General features: G+C 48.6%; 6 protein-coding genes across 6 annotated transcripts; 2 read left to right on the top strand and 4 right to left on the bottom strand.

The window, feature by feature from the left end:
• Nucleotides 1–418, bottom strand: LOC126645250 (histone H2B 1/2/3/4/6). Its single transcript, XM_050325449.1, has one exon. It carries the CDS (start codon nt 379–381, stop codon nt 1–3), a length of 381 nt encoding a protein of 126 aa, XP_050181406.1. The 5' UTR covers nt 382–418.
• A 295-nt stretch (nt 419–713) lies between these two features.
• On the top strand, nt 714–1,198 carry LOC126645248 (histone H2A-IV). The gene has a single exon (XM_050325447.1). The coding sequence runs from the start codon at nt 716–718 to the stop codon at nt 1,103–1,105; it is 390 nt and encodes a 129-aa protein (XP_050181404.1). The 5' UTR covers nt 714–715; the 3' UTR covers nt 1,106–1,198.
• A 461-nt stretch (nt 1,199–1,659) lies between these two features.
• LOC126645246 (histone H1.11L-like) lies at nt 1,660–2,331 on the bottom strand. The gene has a single exon (XM_050325444.1). It carries the CDS (start codon nt 2,329–2,331, stop codon nt 1,660–1,662), a length of 672 nt encoding a protein of 223 aa, XP_050181401.1.
• A 13,920-nt stretch (nt 2,332–16,251) lies between these two features.
• LOC126645247 (histone H3) lies at nt 16,252–16,688 on the bottom strand. Its single transcript, XM_050325445.1, has one exon. The coding sequence runs from the start codon at nt 16,680–16,682 to the stop codon at nt 16,272–16,274; it is 411 nt and encodes a 136-aa protein (XP_050181402.1). The 5' UTR covers nt 16,683–16,688; the 3' UTR covers nt 16,252–16,271.
• Nucleotides 16,689–18,134: 1,446 nt separating this feature from the next.
• Nucleotides 18,135–18,630, bottom strand: LOC126645249 (histone H2B 1/2/3/4/6). Its single transcript, XM_050325448.1, has one exon. It carries the CDS (start codon nt 18,590–18,592, stop codon nt 18,212–18,214), a length of 381 nt encoding a protein of 126 aa, XP_050181405.1. The 5' UTR covers nt 18,593–18,630; the 3' UTR covers nt 18,135–18,211.
• Nucleotides 18,631–18,918: 288 nt separating this feature from the next.
• Nucleotides 18,919–19,369, top strand: LOC126645025 (histone H2A-IV). The gene has a single exon (XM_050324954.1). The coding sequence runs from the start codon at nt 18,927–18,929 to the stop codon at nt 19,314–19,316; it is 390 nt and encodes a 129-aa protein (XP_050180911.1). The 5' UTR covers nt 18,919–18,926; the 3' UTR covers nt 19,317–19,369.
• The last annotated feature ends 4,876 nt before the right edge of the window (nt 19,370–24,245 follow it).

The following is a 24,245-nucleotide window of genomic DNA, read 5'->3' as shown; positions in this document are numbered from 1 at the left end:
TTACTTGGAGCTGGTGTACTTGGTGACAGCCTTGGTGCCCTCGGACACGGCGTGCTTGGCCAGCTCGCCGGGCAGCAGCAGCCGCACGGCCGTCTGGATCTCCCGCGACGTGATGGTGGAGCGCTTGTTGTAGTGCGCCAGGCGAGACGCCTCGCCGGCGATGCGCTCGAAGATGTCGTTGACGAAGGAGTTCATGATGCCCATGGCCTTGGACGAGATGCCCGTGTCGGGGTGCACCTGCTTCAGCACCTTGTACACGTAGATGGAGTAGCTCTCCTTGCGGCTCTTCTTGCGCTTCTTGTCGCCCTTCTTCTGCGTCTTGGTCACCGCCTTCTTGGAGCCTTTCTTAGGCGCGGGCGCGGACTTGGCCGGCTCGGGCATGGCTGCGAACTCGCGACTGCCGCAACACACAACGAAACACAACCGGGAACCGACGGTGGCGCGGCGGCCGCGGGAGCCGCTTTTATAGCGGCGCTGTTCGCAGCGGCGCGGCGCGATTGGCTCGGCTTGGCGTCGTCACCCCGCGCCCAGCTTTGCCATTGGAGCCTTCTGAATTCGCGTTCCCATTGGCTGCGGCGCGATTCCCGTCTGGCAGCCAATCGGAGCAGGCGCTGCCGCTCCGCCCGGGTTGTATATAAGGCGGCGGGCGGGCCGGGCCGGGGCTCATCGAGGCTGCTGCGGGTGTGCTGCGAGCGCCGAGTGCTGAATCGCTGCGATGTCCGGGCGCGGGAAGCAGGGCGGGAAGGCGCGGGCCAAGGCCAAGTCGCGCTCGTCGCGGGCCGGGCTGCAGTTCCCCGTGGGCCGCGTGCACCGCCTGCTGCGCAAGGGCAACTACGCCGAGCGGGTGGGCGCCGGCGCGCCCGTGTACCTGGCGGCCGTGCTGGAGTACCTGACGGCCGAGATCCTGGAGCTGGCGGGCAACGCGGCCCGCGACAACAAGAAGACGCGCATCATCCCCCGCCACCTGCAGCTCGCCATCCGCAACGACGAGGAGCTCAACAAGCTGCTGGGCAAGGTGACGATCGCGCAGGGCGGCGTGCTGCCCAACATCCAGGCCGTGCTGCTGCCCAAGAAGACCGACAGCCACAAGGCCAAAGCCAAGTAAACGCCGAAGAACAACGCCCAGGAAGACTTAAGCAACAGAAACCCAAAGGCTCTTTTCAGAGCCACCTACAAACTCAAAAAAAGAGCTAAATTGCTTTTAAGCGGTCTTAAAAAATTATTTAGGTAATGCTCATGGTACTTCTTAAAGCATGTTACATAAATGACTTTTTCTTTCGTTCTTTTCCTTTCACTACAAAATATCTCCATCCTCCCCCTAGCGCAGCCTCACACACTGAAAAAGAAATGTTAAAGCACCGATCATACAGACAGGGTACACCATTAAGTAGCTGAGTACTGAAGCCGCCCTGAAACCAATTCACAATCCACAGGATTGAACGACCTGTCAGTTTCGTAGGAAGGTAGCGATTAGCACAGCAACCAGGGGCATTGGCCAGGTTTTTCAGTTATGGCACATGTTGTATGAGGTTTCACGCGGGACACACCATACCAAAACTGAATTTTAAGACAAATCTTATTTCAGCTCCTTTCGAGAAACTTTGGGTGGCTCTTAAAAGAGCCGTTGGGTTTAGGTGCGGTGACTTGTCCACAGGGGGCTTATTTCTTCTTGGGGGCTGCCTTCTTCGCCTTCGCTGCTTTCGGCTTGGCAGCCTTCGGCTTTGCTGCTTTCGCCTTCACCGCCTTTGCCTTCGCTGGACTCTTCGCTGCTGCCACCACTTTTTTGGTCTTGGCAACCTTTGTCGCCTTTTTGGGGCTCTTGGCTGCTTTCTTGGCCGCCGGTTTCTTGGCTTTCTTGGGGCTCTTCTTCGCTGTTACCGCCTTCTTGGGCTTCTTGGCGGCGCTGGCCGGCTTCTTAGCCGCCGGCTTCTTAGGCTTGGCTGCGGCTGTTTTCTTCTTAGGAACCTTTTCCTTCACTTCTCCAGGTTTCTTGCTGAGGCGGAAAGAGCCGGAGGCGCCAGTGCCCTTGGTCTGCACCAGGGTGCCTTTGCTGACGAGGCTCTTGAGCCCCAGCTTGATGCGGCTGTTGTTCTTCTCCACATCGTAGCCGCCGGCGGCCAGCGCCTTCTTGAGCGCGGCGAGGGAGAGCCCCTTGCGCTCCTTGGAGGCGGACACGGCCTTGGTGATGAGCTCGGTGACGCTGGGCCCCGCGGGCTTGCGGGTTTTGGAAGCGCCCGCCGCTTTCTTCGGCTTCTTGGCGGCGGCCTTGGCGGCGGGGGCCGGCGCGGCGGGCGCTGCCTCAGCGGCCGGGGCGGGCGCGCCGTCGGACATGGCGATGCTGCGCGGACGCGGCTGCCCCGGCCCCGGCTGTGCCGCCTTTTATAGCAGCGCGGCGGACGCTGATTGGTGCGCTCGCGAGCCCGCCCCGCCCCCCGCCCGCTCCTGCCGCTCGGCTTGTGTTTCTTCCTTCCAAAAAAAGTGTATTTTTCCTTAAAAAAACCCGAGCGCGGCACCCCGTTTGTTACCGTTCTTGCTGGGGAGAGAAAATAGTTTTGTCTTGCGATGTTTCTTTTAGCCGAGAGTTGAAACGAGTTTCAGGCAAGGCAATAATCCGCGAGTTTGGGGATTGCGTGCAGAGCTGGACGATGAGATTTTTATTTCTCCTTTTGAATTAAAACTTTGCTTCTGACAACACTGTCACAGTGACAGCGGATACGTGTTCCTGAGACGGTTTTTCATCAAGGAGGCTCAAAATGGGGGTAATCTCGAGACCTCGTCTTAGCGTAAATGAGCTTTAAAAAGAAGCAAGTAACACAAGGTAGTCACTCAGCTCTGCATCTGGGTTATGAGTTGTTTTCCATAACACAGCTTCATCTCCTAAAAATAATGAAACCTTTGGTCATAATTTCCTACTGAGCTCTAGTAGGAGCTGATGAAAACTAAAGGAAAGATGTTTTTCACTAGAAATGGTGATGTGAAAAACAGTTCTCTTAAATCATCAGGTGCATTCAAAATCCCATGACATATAGAAGTTCTTTCTCTGCATCCCTCGTTTTTGGAATCCTTGTACTAATATTTTAATTAACCATACCCCCATTTTTTTTCCTACAGAATGCTTCTTTTGGTGAAGAACAGTAGATAAACATATTCATTTCTATGCTCTTATTTTAAGATGATTTATTTGTGTGCCTACTTTTACACTATAGTTCAGGAATTTTGTCATTCAGAAAAAGTAATTTCACAAAAAGAAAAACAAAATTATGAAAAACAGAAGTAAAACTGCAGGGTTTCCTTTAATAAAATAATATAAATCTAGTGGCTTAATCAAACAATTTTGTCCTCAAAACTGCTGAGAGAAGCAAGGGCATGACTTTTTCCAATGCATGAGTTTTATGATGTGGGATAAATTGAATACATATTCAGACGATTTTTTTCTTGGGACGACTTGGATAGAGAAGTGTCATGTTTGAACATCTGTAGTCTACTGTCAGAAAGAATAGGAGACCCTTGTTCTTGTCTCATGATTATAAATGCAGTAATTTGGCTTCTTTCACTTTATCTTTTGATAGTGTAATATCATACACTGTCTTGTGAAGTTCTGATGATTTGGAGTTCAGCTTTCAGAACTTGTCAGGCGTACTGGATTATCATGACTGGGATGCATCTAAAGTGTGAGAGACTTCCAAGAGATGTGGTGGCATTTCAGAGGCCTTTTTTCTGGAGAAGGCAAACAGCAGAATAACATCATATGAGAGAGTATAAAAACAGGTGGTCATGTGGATTTTTATTTGTTCTGATGCTGTATTTCACAGTAGTTTCATCTGCTGAACCCACTGTGAATTTTGGGCTGTGAAGTACCTTGTCACAGAAGTGAATCTATTGGGAAGAACACACACCACCAGGGAGAAATTTCTGGGTGATAGTTCTGTAGCATACATATTTCCTTCAAATTCTGTATCTTATTTAATTCTACTGACAGAGTCACTCCACTGGTAGCTTTACCTTTAAATTCTTTTTGATCCTTTGCAAATACATTTTCCTGGGTTTAGTCTAGGTCTTTTTCTTTCTTCCAAACACTGATGTAGTAGCACAGTCCTGGAGCAGTCTATATGCTTTCCTAAAAGTTCCTTTTCCTGGTCCTCCCAAATTTTGACCATCTGCACGAACTTTGTAATTACTTTTTCTTTTCACAACCATAGACAGTTAGTTTTAGGCTCAGCAAAGAAGGAAATGCAGAGATTTTGCAAATGTTTCCAGGTGGAGAAGGGGAAGGAGAAATAAGTTTAATTCTTTAAATTTAGTGGAGAATTTAAAAAAAAAAAAAAAAGTTCATTACTTCAAATATTATTGTCAAGAAAAAAGATCCTAACCATTTTTTTTCTTATATGAAGTTTTGTACAATGATGTACTCAGTAAAACCAGAATTACTTCTGTCTCCTATTTTAATTAAAAATAAAAAAAAGGCAAACAGAACTTTTATTAAATACCAATTTGCCTTGGGGCAATTGGTTGAAGAATCAGGAGCACAGGTAATGATTTCCTTGATCCTTCCAGTAACAGAATATTTATTAAATACAGTGAACTGGGATATTTAGAAGTGATGTACCAGGAGGAAGCTTCTTTCTCCTCCTCCTAAAAACTTAACAGGTAAGACTGGTACCTTATACAGCAGGTATGAGTCCCTGGAACTAGAGGGCCAGACAACTGATGAGGCAGGCAAAGGTTCTTCTGGGGCAGAGGGGCCTCCTAAAGCAACACCATCTGTACCCTGCATCACAACCACCTCCACTGAGAGGAAAGGAAGGGTAGTTGTAATGGGAGACTCCCTTCTAAGGGGAACAGAGGGCATGATGTACAGAGTGGACTCAACTCACAGGGAAGTCAACAGGAGCTCTGTTGGCAGGAGAAAGAGAGCCAGCAAAACCTGAACTCAGGACATTAGGAGAGCAGACTTCAGGCTGCTCAGGGAATTAAGTAAAGTAAAATCCTCATGGATTAGTAAGTAAAATCCTCATGGAAAATGTTCTTGCAGGTGCTGGAGCCCATCAGTGCTGGTCACTCTCTAAACCCTGTCTCCTAAGGGCACAGGAGCAGAAAATCCATAAACAGAAGTCAAGCAGACAAGGCAGAAGACTGGCTTGACTGAACAGGGAAATAAGGTGAAAAAGGAAGGTATATGCCCAGTGGAAGCAAGGTCAGCTGACATGGGAAGAATAGAGATGCTGCCTGCTGCTGTAGGGAGAAAATTCATGTGGCCAAAGCTCAACTGGAGTTGAAGCTGGCCAGAAATGTGGGGGACAGTAAAGAGTTTTTTCAAATACATTAATGGCAATAGACAGTATAGAAATATCATTGACCCATTAGAGGATGAGGATTGTCACCTCACAAACAGGAACAAGGCAGAGGTGTTTAATGCTTTCTTTGCCTCTGCCTTCAACACGGATGATGAACCAGGAGGGTCTCAGTGCCCTGAGCTGGAGGACCATGACTGTGAGAATGACCAACTCCCAGTTGACCCTGAAACTGTGCAGGATCTGCTGATCCAGCTGGATCCCTACAAAAATCTATGGGACCTGATGGGGTTCATCCCAGAATCCTCGAAGAGCCAGATGACGCCATTGCAAAACCTCTCTCAATGATTTTTTAGCACTCTTGGGAATCCAGCTGGGACCTGGGAAGCTGGTGAATGTTGTCCCAGTTTTCAAAAAGGGTAGGAAGGAGGACTCCAGAAACTACAGGCTGTCAATCTCATGTCGGTGCTTGGTACAATCATGGAAAAGATTATTCTGGGAAGTATTAAAAATCACCTGGAGGACAGTGCAGTCATTGGTCACAGCCAGCACAGCTTCATGAGGAGAAAGTCTTGTCAAACCTGATTTTCTTCTACAACAGGGTAACCCACCTAGTTGATCTAGGAAAGCCAGTAGATGTAATCCTTTTGGACTTTAGCAAAGCTTTTGGTACCGTCCCACACAGTATCCTTCTGGATGAAACACGCAGCACACAGCTGGATAACTGTGCTATGTAATGGGTGAGCAACTGGCACACAGGTTGGGCACAAAGGGTTATATTGAAGGGAATATCATCAGGCTGGTGACCTGTCACTAGTGGGGTTCTGCAGGGCTCCATCCTTGGCCCGGTTCTCTTCAACATCTTCATTAATGATTTGGACACAGGACTCCAAGGAATATTAAGTTTGCCAACAACACTAAATTGGGAGGAGCTGTTGACTCCTTAAAGGGCAGAAAGGCTCTGCAGAGACCTCAAAAAATGAGATGAGCAATCCCCTGCCATATGAGGTTTAACAAGGGCAAGTGTTGGATTTTGCCTCTGGGGTGGAGCAACCCTGGTTGTGTGTATAGACTGAGGAGCAAGAGACTGGAGAGCAGCGGTGCAGAAAAAGACCTAGGGGTACTGGTTGATGGCAAGTTGAATCTGAGTCACCAGTGAGTGCCCTGGCAGCCAGGAGGGCCAACCATGTCCTGGGGGACATCAGCAAAGCGTCACCAGCCAGTCAAGGGAGGGGATTGTCCCACTCTGCTCTGCACTGGTGTGGCCTCACCTTGAGCATTGTGTGCAGTTTTGGGCACCACAATATAAGAAAGACTTTAAGTTATTAGAGAGCATCCTAAGGTAGGCCATGAGGATGGTGAAGGGTCTGGAGGGAAAGACTTATGAGTAGAGGCTGAGATCATTTGGTCTGTTCAATCTGGAGAAGAGGAGACTGAGGGAAGACCTCATTGTGGTCTTCAACATCCTTATGAGGGGAAGCAGAAGGTCAAGTACTGATCTCTTCACTCTCATGACCAGTGATAGGACTCAAGGAAACCACATGAAGCTGAGTCAGAGGAGGGTTAGATGTCAGGAAATCTTTTTCCCCAGAGGATGCTTGAACACTGGAACAGGTTCCTCAGGGAAATGGTCACATCACCAAATCTGACAGAGTTCATAAAGTGCTTGGACAGTGCTGTCAGGCATATGGTGTGATTCTTGGGGTTTCCTGCACAGGGCCAGGAGTTGGATTTGATGATCCTGATGAGTTCCTTCCAACTCAGCGAATTCTCTGGTTGTATGATTCTATGAAACTTTCCCAAAGTTCAGTCAGGAATTCAGAGATACATTTTTCTCCAATTCTGGTATGGATAAATGCTTTCAAGAAGGTCCTCTTTATGAGCCCATGTGACTTATGGCCCATTCTATGCCCTATGGAATCATAGAATGATTTGTGTTGGAAGAGTCCTTCAAAGATTATCTAGACCAACTTTGTTGTCATGGGTTGCGGCATCTTTCACTAGACCAGGTTGCTCAAAGACCCAACCTGGCTTTGAAATCTTCCGCTGAAGGCATCAACAACTTCTTTGGGCAACCTGTTTCAGTGCATCTCACCACTTCCATAATGAAAAATTTCTTCCTTACAATTTATCTAAATCTACCTTCTTTCATTATAAAATCTTGCCTCATGCTCTGTCACCACAGGCCCTGGTGAAAAGTCTTTCTCTGTCTTTCTTATAAGCACCCTTCATATGTTGAAAGGCCACAGTGAAGTCTCCACAGAGCCTTCTTTTCTCTGGGTCGAGCAACTACAGCTCTCCCAGCCTTTCTTTATTGGAGAGATGTTCTAGCCCCCTGACCATTTTCATGGGCCTCATCTAGACCTCCTCTAATTCTTTCATGTTTTGAGGATCCCAGAGCTGGATGGAGTGCTCCAGGTGAAGTGTCAGTGGAGTGAATGAAGAGAATCACCTCCCTCAACCTGCTAGCCATGCTCTTTTTATGCAGCCCAGGATACAACTGGTTTTCTGGGCTGCACATTGCTGCCGTGTGTCCATTTTTTATCCACCTGTATCTCTAAGTCTTTCAATGCAGGGCTGCTTGAAATCAGTTCATCCTGCAGTCTGTAATTATATTTGGAATGGCCCTAACCGAGTTGCAGGGCCTTGCACTTGACCTTGTTTCACTTCATGAGGTTCCAGTTGGCCCACTCCTCAAGCCTGTCAAGGTCCCTCTGGATGGCATCCCTTCCCTCCAGTGAATCAATTGCACTGCTGAACATGGTGTCATCCACATACTTGCTGGAGGTGCACTCCATCCTGCCATCAATATTATTGATGAAGAGATAAAACAGTAACTACACTGCAACTATATCTGCCAATTCCCTGAGAACACTGGGATGAATTCCATAAGGTCTCAAATGGTTTTGAACCTGAACTTTTCCTACAATAGCAGGGACTTTGTTCCCCCAGTCTATGTCTTGAGTTCAGGGACATGAGAGATGGGAAGGAGAGACTGGCAGTGAAAACTGAGGCAAAAACTTGTTGAATACTTCAGTCTTCTCCATGTCAGTAGTCACTAAATCTCCTTTCTAACTTATTAGTGGGCACATTTTCTTTAGTCTTCCTTTTCAGTGTACCTACAGAAAACATTGTTCTTCACATCCCTTGCCACATTCAGTACCAGATGTACTTTAGCTTTTCTGATTCCATCCCTACACACCTGGACAGCATTCCTGCATTATTCCCTGGATATGTGACCCTGCTTCTACCGTCTCCACATTTATTTCTTGCACCTCAGTTCAACCAGAAGGTCCTCATCCAGCCATATTGGTTTCCTACATTCCTAGCCTGCTTTCTTATATGTGGGAATCAAGTACACCTGTTCTCTAAGACAAATGTCCTTAAATGGCTTCCAGGTCTGTCCTGCTCCTTTATCCCTGAGGATAGTTTCCCAGGGGTCCCATCCCCTATTTTCTTAAAGAACTGAGAGTTTACTCTACTAAATTAAAGGTCTTGTCCTTTCACTTTGCCTGGTCCACACCCCTCAAGTTTGTGACGGGTTTGGGCTTAGGTAGCAGCCCAGGTTACCATCATTCTTGACCTCTTCAATTAGTTAATTTGTGTTGTCAAGCAACATATGTTGTACTGTAACAGAAGTAGTGCTTCTCCTCTAGTTGGACTGTCTTTCAACTGGATTAAAAAATTATCTGCAACATGTTTCAGGAGCCTTCTGGATGGCTTACAAGTTGCAGTGCCACTTTTCCAACAGATGCCAGGTTGATAGACGTTGTTGTCCAGCAGGATCAGAGCCTGTGAGTATTATACAGCCTGTAGCTGAAGTAAGAAACCTTCATCAACATCCTCCTCCCCTTCATTGGGTGGCTTGTAGTAAGTACCAACCATGAGGTTTCCTTTGTTGGTTTGGCCTCTAATTTTTTTTACCAAGAAGCACTCAACTGCTTATCATTGTTTTTCTAAGACAGTTCTTGCTATCAGCCCATTTTTTTTTCATAAAGGACAATCTGCACCCACCTTCCTTCTTTCCTGACCCTTCTGAACAGTTTATAGCCATCAATTGCAACACTCCAGTCTTGGGATTAATTTCACTTCGTGAACTGTGACTGTTGCTCTGGAGGATATATGGAGACATCTGTCTCACAGATGCAGCTGAGGAAGTAGGACTGCAGCACATACGTGCACACTTCAGACAGAGTGATCAAAGTCGTGCATCAAGCCTATAGCTGCAAGGCCCCATTAACAAGTTTTTCACCTTGGGCTGCCTAAGGCTGTATAATAACTTCAGCATTTTCTTAAGGCCTTCCTGAAGCCTTCCTGATCTGTCATGCTTCATATGTGTTCTGCAGTGAAATTCGTTCTGGTTTATGGGTGCTCCGGGTACATAAAAAACATAACTAAATTCACGGAGTCACTCTAGACAACTGAAATGTGCCCTTAATGTAATTGTAGACTTTGGATGATTTAAAAGATATCTTTTGTTCATGTATGATGGATTTATCATGATGTTCTAAACTATACACATTGTTACATGAGTAAAAAAAAAAATTGATGTCTCAATAGGGAAGGACGTGTAACTGCATACTGTTCAGTGTCCAGCAAAGGGCTTTTCCTCATGATAAAAGGTTTTTGTATTCATAGAAATTTCAAATCCCCAGACAGAAAAGTAATCTCTTAAAATAAGAAATCCATGACAAGAGGTATGGTAGGCAGTAAATTTAGGTATTACAAGGAAATCCATAAATACATCTCTCTCTTTCTTTCTTTCTCTCTTTCTTTCTTTCTTTCTCTCTTTCTTTCTTTCTCTCTTTCTTTCTTTCTTCCTTCCTTCCTTTCCTTCCTCTTTCTTTCTTTCCTTTCTCTTGCAAAAATGCTCAGACTTTTTTTAGTTTTATTTTGGTTCAAGGCAAGAAATAAATAGTTCTTTGATCATTCCAGACCACAAAGTTTTTAATAACTTCTGAGTTCAGTTCAGGAATATCTCCAAAAATCAGTTCAGATCAGTTAATCAAACAATCAGTCTGTCAAATTATTATATTTCTTGGTTAGTATTTAATGTTTCAATGTGCTGTAAATAGAATATATATGAAAATGCTACTGTACTGGATTAATTTGTGTGTATATATTAGTGGTGTAATAAAAAGTCACATGAACATGACATTTCCTTTGCTGCTGCACACTTTGTCCATGTTATCTGGGGTCTCCCAGTCCAGCATGTCTGGATTGATGTTACTTGCTCTGTGCTTTAGGAAGGAGCAACTCCTTTCCACTGAGGGTTCCTATGGGGAAGGAGGTGACACTTTCTTTCCTAGGCCATCCACTCCACAAACAGCATGAATAAAGGTGACTGCAACATATGCCTGAGATATCATTTGCATTTCAAGATGATGAGAACAAAATTTTTGTTTTGACTTGTGTCTGGCTTCTACAATGGTGTGGGTCTGATTTGTCTAGGTGAAGTAAAAAGTTATGGAAGGTACCCCTTGTTGCAGAACTGAACTGTCCTGTACCATCTCCTATAAACTGCAAGGGGTACAGGCAGAGACTGAGTGGCCAAGTCACTTCCCAGCTGCCTGGCACCCTGACTCAGAAGACCTGCAATTGGTGGTGGAAAGCAACACTATACAAGGATGGGAAAAGGGCAATTAACTGCAATACTTCAGAATGTGGAAGGCATCTGAGGTACCCTATCTCTTCAGAGGCTATGACAAATGAGCATCAGAGCATTGCAGGTGAGCACTGAGAAGAAAGCGGAGACACTGGAAAGCTGATATCCATGGCTCCTTCCCAGACATTCTGAGGCTGGGAAGACCTAAGCATTTCAGAGGGAGCTTGTGGTTTTCTCCTTCAGGTGATACCCAGGAAGTCATAGTGGGCTTTTTGTTCCCAAGAGCCACTTTGTTTGCTACAGTCCCTAACTACTGTTTCCTTCTCCCTCCTTAATAATAATAATAACAATAACAAAAACAATAATAATAAAGCATTATAGGCCTTCTAGATTGTTCTGGAAGCTTCTCTGCATGCAGGCCAGTATTCACAGAATAAGCAAATTTCATTCACAGAATGAGATCAAAAAAACCCAGTAGGATGTAACTATGACATGTAATTTTTGATGATTCCTTCTCTTAATCTGGCTCATGAGCACCTTTGCTGCCCCACCTTTTGGTAAGATCACTGCAGATGAAAGTGTTGGGGCAACCACCAGCATCTACTTCGCTATAGGATGCTGCCAACTATCACTTGGGCATACAGACACTTCAGGCAAGTGCTCAGCTTTGATTCACCAGTCCCCTTGGATGCGTTTATCTCCTCAGGGTATGATGCATCACCATGTCACTTCTTCCACTAGCTCTCTCCTTTGTCCATCTCACCCAGACAACTGAAACAAGGCAGTGAGAAGGGTTACTATTCTCTATTTAGCTGGACAAAGAAGTAGCCTATCTTCTTTGATGCTTTAGAATACCCATCCTAAGCTTTTTCTGTCTGTCTAAGCTGACCTTAGTAATGTCCAGCACAATTCTTGGCTGAGTTACTACAGCTCAAACCCACACTTATATGTCATAAATCAGGCATCTGGACATTTAATGTGGCAGGGAAGACATAGATGCTACATGTTCAATAATGACAGAAATTGCTCATGTGCTGTGAGGAAGTCAGTCCTCTGTGAGGGTGAGTGAGGATGAGAGATTGTGGGTATGTAGCAACTGCAGGGAATAACAAACAGGAGGCAGCTTCATATGGGTAAGGTGGATAGGAAGAATGACAGAAGAAGGTGAGGGAGAAAAGACAGAACAGTCAGAACAGGCTGACAGCCACTCTTATTGACACCTATGACACTTTGAAGCCAATGTTCATAGAAGCAGAAGTACTGTTGAACTGTGTCAGCAATATGTCACAGAGTCAGACTGGGAAAGATTGGAAGGGACAACAGTAGGTCGTCTGGTTCAACCTCCCTACTCAAACAGGACCATCGTAGAGCACATGGCACAAAATTGTATCTAGACAGATCTTGAATATCTCCAATAAGAAGACTCCACAACCTCTCTGGGCAATCTGTTCCAGCATGTGGTTACCAGCACAGTAAGGAAATTCTTCCTTCTATTCAGGAGGAACTTTCTGTGCATCAGTTTCTGCCTCTTGTCCTGCTGCTTGGTACCACCGAGAAGAGCTTGGCTCCATCCTTTTGCCACCCTCCCTTCAGGTACTCACATACATTGATAGGGTCCCCTATCAGTCCTCTTTATACAACTCAAGGGGAGACTTCCCCGGTATTTTCCCAGTATCAGGTATTTGGGAAAGTGATAGCAAGTTGAGCTGGAAAAAGTGATCTGTGTAGGATCATACTGCTGTCTCAGGAACTGCTTGGAAGCAGCTGAATTTTCACTTCAATCCTCATATCCGTGATATCATCACTAATACACCAGATGAGGACAGATGTGTAAATACTGGCTATTTTAAAGAGGAGAAGACTCTCTGTTAAGTCTAATTTAGTTTCATTAAACACATTCCTAAGAGAAAAAAATATGTTCGACAAAGTTTGTGGGGAGTTGCAGGAGAGGCCTGCCCTGCAAAGGTGGGTGAGCTGATATACAAGGGGGTAGCAGGGTAGGAAGGACCATGGACAAGGACACAGCCCTGCAGCACCTGTACATGGTGAGTGGGAGAGGGATGGTCACACTGACTGGGGACAGTCACAGCCCTGGATCATTGGGCAAGTCTGCTGGGATGAGGCTGGGATGAGGTCAGGCTGGGAAGGTGGAGCCAGAGATGCACAGGCACAACATGTAAGGTAAAGCCTGAAACTGAATGCAATCCTGAAGTCAAGGGATTAAAACCAGTGTGTGGAGGGCAAGACCTTGAGAAATCCCCAAACAAGTCACTTTCAAGTCTGGCAAAGGGAAACGGAGAAAGGATGTCCAAACAGCAAGAAGTATACTATCCTTATGGGAATAGAGCCCTATTAGATGTAGATGTACAAGCAGAACTGCAATCAAATCTGCCTATACAAATTTAATGTGATGAATAAAGAATTTTTGCTTTGCATTGCCAGCCCAGGGTACGCATTTTCCATCTTGTGCAATCGCCAATGGAAACTTTCCGACTCCCTTTCCAAATATAATTTTTGAATGGATGTGTTCTGCGATGGATGCCTGCCACCTTCTCCCCCAGTATACCGCCCTGCCGCCCCGCGACCCGTCAATCCCGCTGCCGCCGCAGCCGCCGCCGCCGCCGCCGGGCGCGGGAGCCGGTGGGGCAGAGCCGGAGCCGCGCGGCCGCCGGGCTCGGTCGGACCTGGGTGAGGACTGCGCGGCGCTTCCCCGCGGGCGGGGGGCGGAGCCGACGCGGCTCTCGAGGGGGCGGCGATTGGTGGCGCTCGTGGCCCTTACTCGTGGCCCAGGGCGCGCTCGCCGCAAGAGAAGCGCGGCTGGAACCCTGGCGGGGGAGCAGCCAGGAAAGGTTGGGCTGGCGCGAACGGTCGGCTGCCACCCGCGCCTTCGGCCCTTCTGCCGCGGCCCCGAACCCAAGGCGGCTACTGAGCGGGAAAAAACGGCGAGCCGTCACGAGCGAGAAGGCGGTTGCCGACGGGAGCTTTTACCAGCGCTCCCGCTGCCGGGGGCGGGCGAGAGGGGGAGCGGATTTGGAAGAGGCCGAGCGCGAGGCGTGCGTGGGCGGCGAGCCCTCGTTGCGGTACTGGCCTCCGGTGGTTGCCGCCACCCCTCTGCCTTCCAAACGGCCGTTGGTGGCGGCGGGAGCCGGCGCTAAAGCGTTACAGAGCGCCGGCAACGAGCGGGCGGCGGGGCCGGGGCGGGCAAGGGGAGGTCGGGCCGGGCCGGGGCGGCGGGGCAGGGGCGGGGCAGGGGCGGGGCAGGGGCGGGGCAGGGGCGGGGCGGGCTCCCCGCGCGAGAGGCGCGCGCTGTTCCCGGGCTTCGCGAACGGTCCAATGGCAGGCGGGCGGTGTCGCGCGGCGACCAATGGGCAGGGAGCTGTGGCTATAAATAGGGCGGCAGCGGCGGGGCGGCCGCAGTGTCGGTGGTGCAGAGCGCGTTCGGGTGTTTGTCTGCGGAGCGATGGCGCGCACGAAGCAGACGGCGCGTAAGTCGACGGGCGGGAAGGCGCCCCGCAAGCAGCTGGCCACCAAGGCGGCCCGCAAGAGCGCGCCGGCCACGGGCGGCGTGAAGAAGCCGCACCGCTACCGGCCCGGCACGGTGGCGCTGCGCGAGATCCGGCGCTACCAGAAGTCGACGGAGCTGCTGATCCGCAAGCTGCCCTTCCAGCGCCTGGTGCGCGAGATCGCGCAGGACTTCAAGACCGACCTGCGCTTCCAGAGCTCGGCCGTCATGGCGCTGCAGGAGGCCAGCGAGGCCTACCTGGTGGGGCTCTTCGAGGACACCAACCTGTGTGCCATCCACGCCAAGCGCGTCACCATCATGCCCAAGGACATCCAGCTCGCCCGCCGCATCCGCGGAGAGCGCGCCTAAGTCTCCTGCCGCAGCTCTTCTCTGGCAAGGCACGGAGGCAGCCCACACAGACCCAAAGGCTCTTTTAAGAGCCACTTCACAGGTCAATGAAAAGAGCTGTAATTCTACTTTAAAAGTGCCACAGGTTTTTAAATTATTTTCAGGCTGAAAGGTTTTATTACATGGTTCTAACTGCTTTTTTTTTTTTTTTCTTCGTATACTGAATTGTGCATAGTAAACCCCCCAAGATTAAGTATTTCTCTCTGCAGTTCACTCACGGTACTTTAGGAACACTGGGTGGGGGATGGAGACACAAATTGGAGGGGTGAAGTGAGAGATCGATATATCAGAAAAGAGTTGAGCAGAGCCTGAGGAAAGGGGGGTCTGCATCCCAACTTTGACAGAGAACGGAAGTGGAAGGGGCTGGTGGTGGATAGATAGTGACACCAGTATCCGGGGAGGGCCCATGCTCAGGAAATCTGCACCTTAAACTCTGCGGCTGGCTAAGTTAAAGCAAGAGCAGAAACTTCCTGTTGTCTATGGAACTGTGTTACTTTCAAAACTGGCTAAAACGGATTGTCTTAAAAGGGCTTCCGCCTTGTTCCAATGATTGTTAATTGCAGAAGCAAGAATATCCATCTCAATAAATCAGTTTTGAGGCTGAACTCAAAATGAGGGACTACCATGCTGGTGACACAGAGCACCTGAGTCTTCTTTCTTGCAGCATAGAAAAGCACCTGAAAAGGCCAAGAAACAAAAAAGTACTGTAAACAGGAATAACTTATTGTGTTTGCCCAGATTTGTTGCCACATAATAAAACACAGTGGAAAAACGGTTATGTATTTTCTGATCATTTATTGTGTTTGCCCAGATTTGTTGCCACATAATAATAAAACACAGTGGAAAAATGGTTATGTATTTTCTGATCATTTTTGGGGAAGGGGGTATTTTTAACAAGAATTTTATAGAAATCTTGGAGCAGAAATTTATGTGTTCAAACAATAATGGATATAGATGTATATATACAAAAAGCTGTAGTGTTAATGAACCCAGCAGTTTCACTGGGTGGGGGAGCAGAGACAAAAGAGAGAAGGGAAATATTAATAGTCGCTTGAGAACGTCTAATGCATGATCCAAATTTTATCCCTAGCCAACTCCACACCCAGGCCTTTTTACGTATTGCCTTCCATTTTTGTCAGGTTTGGCAGTTACAGGGATATAAGTCATTTTGCATGGAGCTCTCTATCCTGTTCACACATCCAGTGTTTAAAAGGCATCTGTTATTTTTCAGTACGTGCAAAGCACTGCTGAGACATTACTAAGCAACTGAAAATTAAATGCTCGTGGGATTAAAAAACTCGTTTCTATGCAAAACATAAGGCACTGACCACAATATCAAACCTGTGACAGTTTTGAAGCAGAATTACAGCTCTTTTCATTGACCTGTGAAGTGGCTCTTAAAAGAGCCTTTGGGTCTGTGTGGGCTGCCTCCGTGCCTTGCCAGGGAAGGGCTGCGGCAGGAGACTTAGGCGCGCTCTCCGCGGATGCGGCGGGCGAGCTGGATGTCCTTGGGCATGATGGTGACGCGCTTGGCGTGGATGGCACACAGGTTGGTGTCCTCGAAGAGCCCCACCAGGTAGGCCTCGCTGGCCTCCTGCAGCGCCATGACGGCCGAGCTCTGGAAGCGCAGGTCGGTCTTGAAGTCCTGCGCGATCTCGCGCACCAGGCGCTGGAAGGGCAGCTTGCGGATCAGCAGCTCCGTCGACTTCTGGTAGCGCCGGATCTCGCGCAGCGCCACCGTGCCGGGCCGGTAGCGGTGCGGCTTCTTCACGCCGCCCGTGGCCGGCGCGCTCTTGCGGGCCGCCTTGGTGGCCAGCTGCTTGCGGGGCGCCTTCCCGCCCGTCGACTTACGCGCCGTCTGCTTCGTGCGCGCCATCGCTCCGCAGACAAACACCCCAACGCGCTCGGCACCACCGACACTGCGGCCGCCGCGCCGCTGCCGCCCTATTTATAGCCACAGCTCCCTGCCCATTGGTCGCCGCGAGACACCGCCCGCCTGCCATTGGACCGTTCGCGAAGCCCGGGAACAGCGCGCGCCTCTCGCGCGGGGAGCCCGCCCTGCCCCGCCCCTGCCCCGCCCCGGCCCTGCCCCTGCCCCGCCGCCCCGGCCCGGCCCGACCTCCCCTTGCCCGCCCCGGCCCCGCCGCCCGCTCGTTGCCGGCGCTCTGTAACGCTTTAGCGCCGGCTCCCGCCGCCACCAACGGCCGTTTGGAAGGCAGAGGGGTGGCGGCAACCACCGGAGGCCAGTACCGCAACGAGGGCTCGCCGCCCACGCACGCCTCGCGCTCGGCCTCTTCCAAATCCGCTCCCCCTCTCGCCCGCCCCCGGCAGCGGGAGCGCTGGTAAAAGCTCCCGTCGGCAACCGCCTTCTCGCTCGTGACGGCTCGCCGTTTTTTCCCGCTCAGTAGCCGCCTTGGGTTCGGGGCCGCGGCAGAAGGGCCGAAGGCGCGGGTGGCAGCCGACCGTTCGCGCCAGCCCAACCTTTCCTGGCTGCTCCCCCGCCAGGGTTCCAGCCGCGCTTCTCTTGCGGCGAGCGCGCCCTGGGCGAGCGAGGAAGGGCCACGAGCGCCACCAATCGCCGCCCCCTCGAGAGCCGCGTCGGCCCCGCCCGCGGGGAAGCGCCGCGCAGTCCTCACCCAGGTCCGACCGAGCCCGGCGGCCGCGCGGCTCCGGCTCTGCCCCACCGGCTCCAGCGCCCGGCGGCGGCGGCAGCGGGATTGACGGGTCGCGGGGCGGTGGAGGGAGAAGCGGGCGGCACCGGGGAAGAGCCGTTCCGGGTAGCCTGTGGTCGCCGCCACGGCCGGGGCTACGCAGCTCCAGGGCCACACCGCGGAGAAGGGCTGCCCTTTGCTTCCCCCGGCCGTCCTCGAGACCGTGCATTAGTCTCGGAAGGGGACGCGCCTCGATCCCGAGCTTTTTGCTCAAAAACTAAACCTAAAAACAACCTCCCAGGCTCTGCTATAACCACCTGAGCTTTTGATGTCCCCGATGCATACGGCCTCCCGCCCGCGTACCTCACGAGGAAACACCATATACCCGCTTTTCGTGATACGTTTGTTTGGGGCGTATTACGACACGAAACAGCATTCGTTTATTGTTTGACCCACCGCCCCCAAACCGTACTCAAAAATGAAGTGCGCTCACTAAGTATTGTAAGGAATTCACGAGCATTTTCTGCTCCAGGAATGCAGGTGCTCCACAACGCATTGGCTATTGCAAACAAGTGAGATCCCGCTTTCCTTACACTTTTACACTACTTTTACTCCCTTACTACCTTTTTTCCGGAAATAAACTTGGGTCAGGAAACAAGTGACCACAGCGTCAGCTCTTTTATTGAAAAGGTGGGTGGCTCTTAAAAGAGCCTTTGGGTCAAGGAGGTCTGGCACGGGGGGCTGCAGGAGCAGCTTACTTGGAGCTGGTGTACTTGGTGACAGCCTTGGTGCCCTCGGACACGGCGTGCTTGGCCAGCTCGCCGGGCAGCAGCAGCCGCACGGCCGTCTGGATCTCCCGCGACGTGATGGTGGAGCGCTTGTTGTAGTGCGCCAGGCGCGACGCCTCGCCGGCGATGCGCTCGAAGATGTCGTTGACGAAGGAGTTCATGATGCCCATGGCCTTGGACGAGATGCCCGTGTCGGGGTGCACCTGCTTCAGCACCTTGTACACGTAGATGGAGTAGCTCTCCTTGCGGCTCTTCTTGCGCTTCTTGTCGCCCTTCTTCTGCGTCTTGGTCACCGCCTTCTTGGAGCCTTTCTTAGGCGCGGGCGCGGATTTGGCCGGCTCGGGCATGGCTGCGAACTCGCGACTGCCGCAACACACAACGAAACACAACCGGGAACCGACGGTGGCGCGGCGGCCGCGGGAGCCGCTTTTATAGCGGCGCTGTTCGCAGCGGCGCGGCGCTATTGGCTCGGCTTGGCGTCGTCACCCCGCGCCCAGCTTTGCCATTGGAGCCTTCTGAATTCGCGTTCCCATTGGCTGCGGCGCGATTCCCGTCTGGCAGCCAATCGGAGCAGGCGCTGCCGCTCCGCCCGGGTTGTATATAACGCGGCGGGCGGGCCGGGCCGGGGCTCATCGAGGCTGCTGCGGGTGTGCTGCGAGCGCCGAGTGCTGAATCGCTGCGATGTCCGGGCGCGGGAAGCAGGGCGGGAAGGCGCGGGCCAAGGCCAAGTCGCGCTCGTCGCGGGCCGGGCTGCAGTTCCCCGTGGGCCGCGTGCACCGCCTGCTGCGCAAGGGCAACTACGCCGAGCGGGTGGGCGCCGGCGCGCCCGTGTACCTGGCGGCCGTGCTGGAGTACCTGACGGCCGAGATCCTGGAGCTGGCGGGCAACGCGGCCCGCGACAACAAGAAGACGCGCATCATCCCCCGCCACCTGCAGCTCGCCATCCGCAACGACGAGGAGCTCAACAAGCTGCTGGGCAAGGTGACGATCGCGCAGGGCGGCGTGCTGCCCAACATCCAGGCCGTGCTGCTGCCCAAGAAGACCGACAGCCACAAGGCCAAAGCCAAGTAAATGCTGCTTAAAGTTTATCAAGAAACAAAAAGGCTCTTTTCAGAGCCACCCACTTCGACTATAAAAGGCTGAGTCACTCTAGTTTTGCTTCAGGGAACAGAGGCAGAAACACGTCAGCTGCCTTTTCTTCTAGGTTTTGCCTTAAAAAACATTCTGTTTTCATCTGCTTGTGGTTTAGGGAGAAGTTACTTCGACAGATGGTAATATTTTTAAAGAACTTGGACTTTCTACTAAGATTCATTTTGTTGTTTGCTGTTATAGAATTTTTTTGTTATTCATTAAATTTCTGCTTTTAAAAAAATGGATATTTTCAATCCGTTTACTGCAGCAATTAAGGATTTTGTAATACTGATATAAACATTACAGCTCCTAGCCAATCAACTCTGTACTTCCTGTAAGTGCTCTGTGCAGTACTTACTAGAGGGTAACATTAACCGAAGTCAATACTAATTTACATTTCTGTTCAAGAGAACTAAATAGCAGCTGGTTGCTGTTGTGCCTCCAGGTTTTAAACTGAGAGGAAAGGGAATGGGAAGGAAGCAAAGGACACACATGAAAAATTAAGCCCCGAAAAAAACCCTGATGTCTTGGCAGCGGCCCTGACTCAATTGTTTCACAACAGGAGGGGTGTTCCCAGCTTCAGGCCTCTGACTGATTTCCGTTTCTGCTGCCTTTTAACACTCTCATGTATGCGAGAATCCCCCTGGCTTTCCTTGGCAGAATTAATTGTAAAACTGGGGAAAGTTTTCAAGCAGGGAAGAATCGCCAGTGTTCTCATCTGATGTGATGTGCCACTAAAGTGACGGTTGCTGTTTCAACTGCAAAGAGCACTATCACCTAATTTCATTTTTCTGGCACTACTCACTGGATCCATGTGATATGGGGAGTTTAAAATTTGCACTTTGTTTTGGGGAAAAAGTGAGTCGTCCTTAGAAAAGCTGCTGCCATTACAGCAGGGCACAGTGTGGTTAAAAGTTTGCTTCTCTGCTTTAGTGCTGCCCTGCTTGCTTTCGATTTGCTTCTGGCTTTAGCATGGCTTTTCTTATGGTCTTGTGCAGGCTCTTGGCCACAGAAGCCTGATAGCCTCTTGCCTTTCTGGGGCTCTTTTGCAGTTTGTAACACTAGAGAAACAGGAGCAGTTTTCAGTATGGTGTTCCCCAGCTCTATGCTCCAGTCTAGGGAAAAAGAGAGATATGAGCTAACACATCTGTGGACCTGATGTTTAATGAGATTAATGTTCCTAAAATTAGGTTGGCGATATATTTAACCCTCTTTAATGGAAGGAAGTTTACACTCCTCCCTGTGTCTGTGCATTCTACATAATGAAACCGTCATCTGCATATCAGATTGTAGTAAACAATGGGAAAGACTCCTATGAACAACCCTGGGTATGTCATCTTGTTGTGTGAGTATATTTAAATTTTACTTTGTAGACTGCATAAACTTTCAAGAGAACAATTTTATGGGTTTCTTTCCCTTAGAAATGAATGCTTGGAGGACCTTGAATATGTCTTGTACAGCCAGACACCTCTATGAAGATGGTTTGTAGATGTGTTTTACCAAGACTGGGGTAACTGAGGAGATTGGTTTTGAAAATATATGTATTTTCTAACAATGCTGTTGTGAACACCAGAAGCCTCCTATAACCAACACAGACAGATACTTGGGCATTTCTTTGAAAATAACTTGATTTTGCATCAGCAGAACGGGAGAGGAATGTGAAAATGCTTCTGATCAGGAGGAGAAAAAGAAGAAAACTGTCTCGTGGGACCCATTTAGCAATTCTGATGAGACAACTCTCTAGGCAGTGCATCCCTCGCATCACCCTCCCATCCCTGTTAGGGGGTCCTGCTCCCAAGCAGCCCACCCACCCCCTACCCAAACCCCCCACTACACATCCATGTTCTCCTACCAATGCTTGACAAAAGGGGTATATGCATGTTTCAGATGGTGGAGTGCACAGTGGCCCTGGGATTGATGAGATAGCTGTGCACTGAAATGAATGAATCAAATGTGAATTTGTATTTTGTTACTTTTTTCTTCACTGTGCATTTTGCTCCTTGAGAGAGGGAACCAGAAAAAAAGAACCAAAACATAGGCCTTTTAATTTCTCTACTGAGCAGTCTGGCTTTTCCGTGTTATTTAATCACACAGGTTTCATTTGCGTATGTCAACAGAGGAGACCTCAGGTGAAGTATAAATGTAGCCAGTTGTGAATAACAGAGTGGACCATTCCCACAAGGACCCATTGTTTCTCCAGTGATGATGAAACTTTTCAGGTTTGTCAGTCTGGTCATGACAAGCATTGTGTTTTTCTGCTCCCTGCACCGGTGTCAAAGACAGGGATTTAAGGACTAATCTGCCTCTGGGAGGAGGGAGCCAAGGCCTGTTACAGAAGAGCTTGAAGGAGGGAGAGGAGGGTAACATGGGACAGTTTGAAGAGAAACATGGAGGGGTGTTGACCTTGGCAGAAAAAGACTTGCAGGAGGAATGGGGGCATTGTAAGGGTTGGGGACTGAGAGGGCTATGCTGCTCTGCAGCCTCCTACAACCCCCTGCACTGCAAGAGTCCTCTGGGAACAGCGGGGAGAAGGCAAAGAAAAGGGTTGGGTATCTCCTGGAAGGGCAGAGCGGGGTACTAGATTTTTTAATCCAGAAGCAAGCTATTTCCTCTTCACTTCCCCCCACCAATTAAAATATTTTTAACTCTTTCACTGTTAATAAACAAGCCTGTAGGTAAAGTGGAAGAGTACACATTATTCAGTTCAGATAAATGTTGTGAATAAACTGCAGCTCTTCTGCAGTTTCTTGATATCTTCATCTGTTGCTCATCTGATGTCTTACCCCGTGCCATTTCCTGCTGAGAAATATGATCTTCCATGCAAATGTTCTGAGGTGGAAAATACTGTAAAAATGAAAACAAAAAGAGTAGATGACTTATCTGCCTTAATGCTGTTAGGAGAAGGGTTAATCACCCTGATTGCCTTTATCAACATTTTAGAAATCGTCATTATTTTTAACCTGTCAATAAATGCTCAGTTAGGCGCTGCAATGATAAATCTGAATTATGATGCATACACATCCCATGAGGCTTTGCCTGACATATAAAAATATCAGCTAAAGCTAAAACTCCAGTAGCTAAACATGTTTTACATCCATGTGACCATTTCACTTCTCCCATAGGATTTGTACCTATGGAAGGTATTCAAAAGTCCCCATATGTAGAGAATGGAACTGACTCAGGTAAATTCGGCTTCCTGAGCCAGCTCAGCTGAGTCCAAGCACCCGGGTTTACCTGTAATGCAGTCAGTCTGGTCTGCTGGTGCTTGGAGCGCAGGTGGAGTCAGCTCTGTCTAAAGACATGTTTCTGTGTGTGGAAAGACTGGGGCTTTGTCATTCCTATGGTAATTCTTGTCCTTTTTTCTTGGCAGGATGATTAAAGACGTTAACCTTGCTGTGTCCCAAGTGCATAAGGCAAAAAATGAAAACTTGATCATGTCGAGAGTTCAGATTGTTATCGCTGCAGTGGCTGCTACTTGCTACAAAAAGAAAAGAGAGGCTTACAGGAGGTGTGTACATTTCTTCACAGATCTGCTGTTGCACAGAGGTAGATCAATATGCTTTCCTCTGTCCAAAGTCCAAGTTTCAGATGTAACTCTCCGTGTGTGCTCTCTTCTTATTTCAGGAATTGTTTCTCCCACTTTCTTGTAACCTTTGCAAGTAAAACATCTACACAAAACACAAGTAGAAGTACAAATACAAAAAGGTTGTGGATTTTATTAGTGATTAAAATTCCAAGATGTTCTATTATTCCTTTCACAAAAAAGCAACTTCCTTTCTAGCTTTGAAATGCAAGTACATCCAGAATTGCTTCCTGAGCTTTTCAGTGTTAAAAATGAAAGGATGAAACTTTGTGATTAATATGTATTATCATTTTTGACAAGGAATGCTTTTAGAACAACTACTCCGCCAGGGCTGCTGTCAAATAATTTATTTCTTTGTAACCATTAAAGAAACCTAACTCAAAGCCTAAAATGCCTTTCTACCTACATAAACCCCTCATTCTGTGACCTCAGTCTTTGAGGAAATAGATGTTCTTGCTCATTGTAATGTTTCTTCCTTTCTTGTAAGTGTAGGAGATGGGAAGGGAGAAGTTCTCAGCTGTGTTCCCCTTTACTTTCAGTCCTCTTCTCCAAGTGAGATTTGTGTCCTGTCTCGAGCTGTGCTGAGCTCAGAATGGCTCAACCCTGACACCGGGTTTTGGAACACAAAGTCCCAATTTATTTCATTCACAATGTGAACTGGGCACATTTTCATTGCTGGTCAAAAACTTTATATATGGGTGTGTATATGGCCAAATATTTTTCTCAAGCTGCAGTCAATACTTTCTCCTACAATGCTAATTATTTTAAAACATATTCTTTTCTATTAAAACTGGAAAAGAAAGTCCCTGTGACAGTAATATTGCAATAATTTGCCCTATGTGTCAAGTAATTATAATCTGTGGCCGTTAGGAAAAAGAATTTGATTTCATAAGCAGGTGAGCAGATTTACTCCATTATTAAAAACAAAAGAAACAACAACAAAAAACCTCAAATAACCACAATCAAAACTGCAAAGTAGTGAAAAAGTGCTAGAGTGTGTGTGATTTGATCAGGTTTTGGATCAAGTGAATGACATCTATTTCTCATTTCTGATTCACTATTCAGTCAGTTACCTAGAGAATAAAGGTGGGTTTTTTTAAATTTTATATATTTTTAACATCTTATATTTTAAATTTGGTGTATTTCACTTTTGCAGAAATAAAAGCAGAGGGTGTTGGTTTTCTTTTATAAAGATGAAAAAGAATAAAAATAAATTTTACTGTAGGTATGGTGATCTAGAGAAGGTATATATTTTACCAGGAATGCTACTAATTTAATATTCTAAT

Source organism: Myiozetetes cayanensis, unplaced genomic scaffold, assembly GCF_022539395.1.
Source record: "Myiozetetes cayanensis isolate MyiCay16 unplaced genomic scaffold, myiCay2020 scf3, whole genome shotgun sequence".
NCBI lineage: Eukaryota > Metazoa > Chordata > Aves > Passeriformes > Tyrannidae > Myiozetetes > Myiozetetes cayanensis.
Note: the sequence above shows the minus strand (reverse complement) of the source record. Positions and strands in the feature narration are given on the sequence as shown.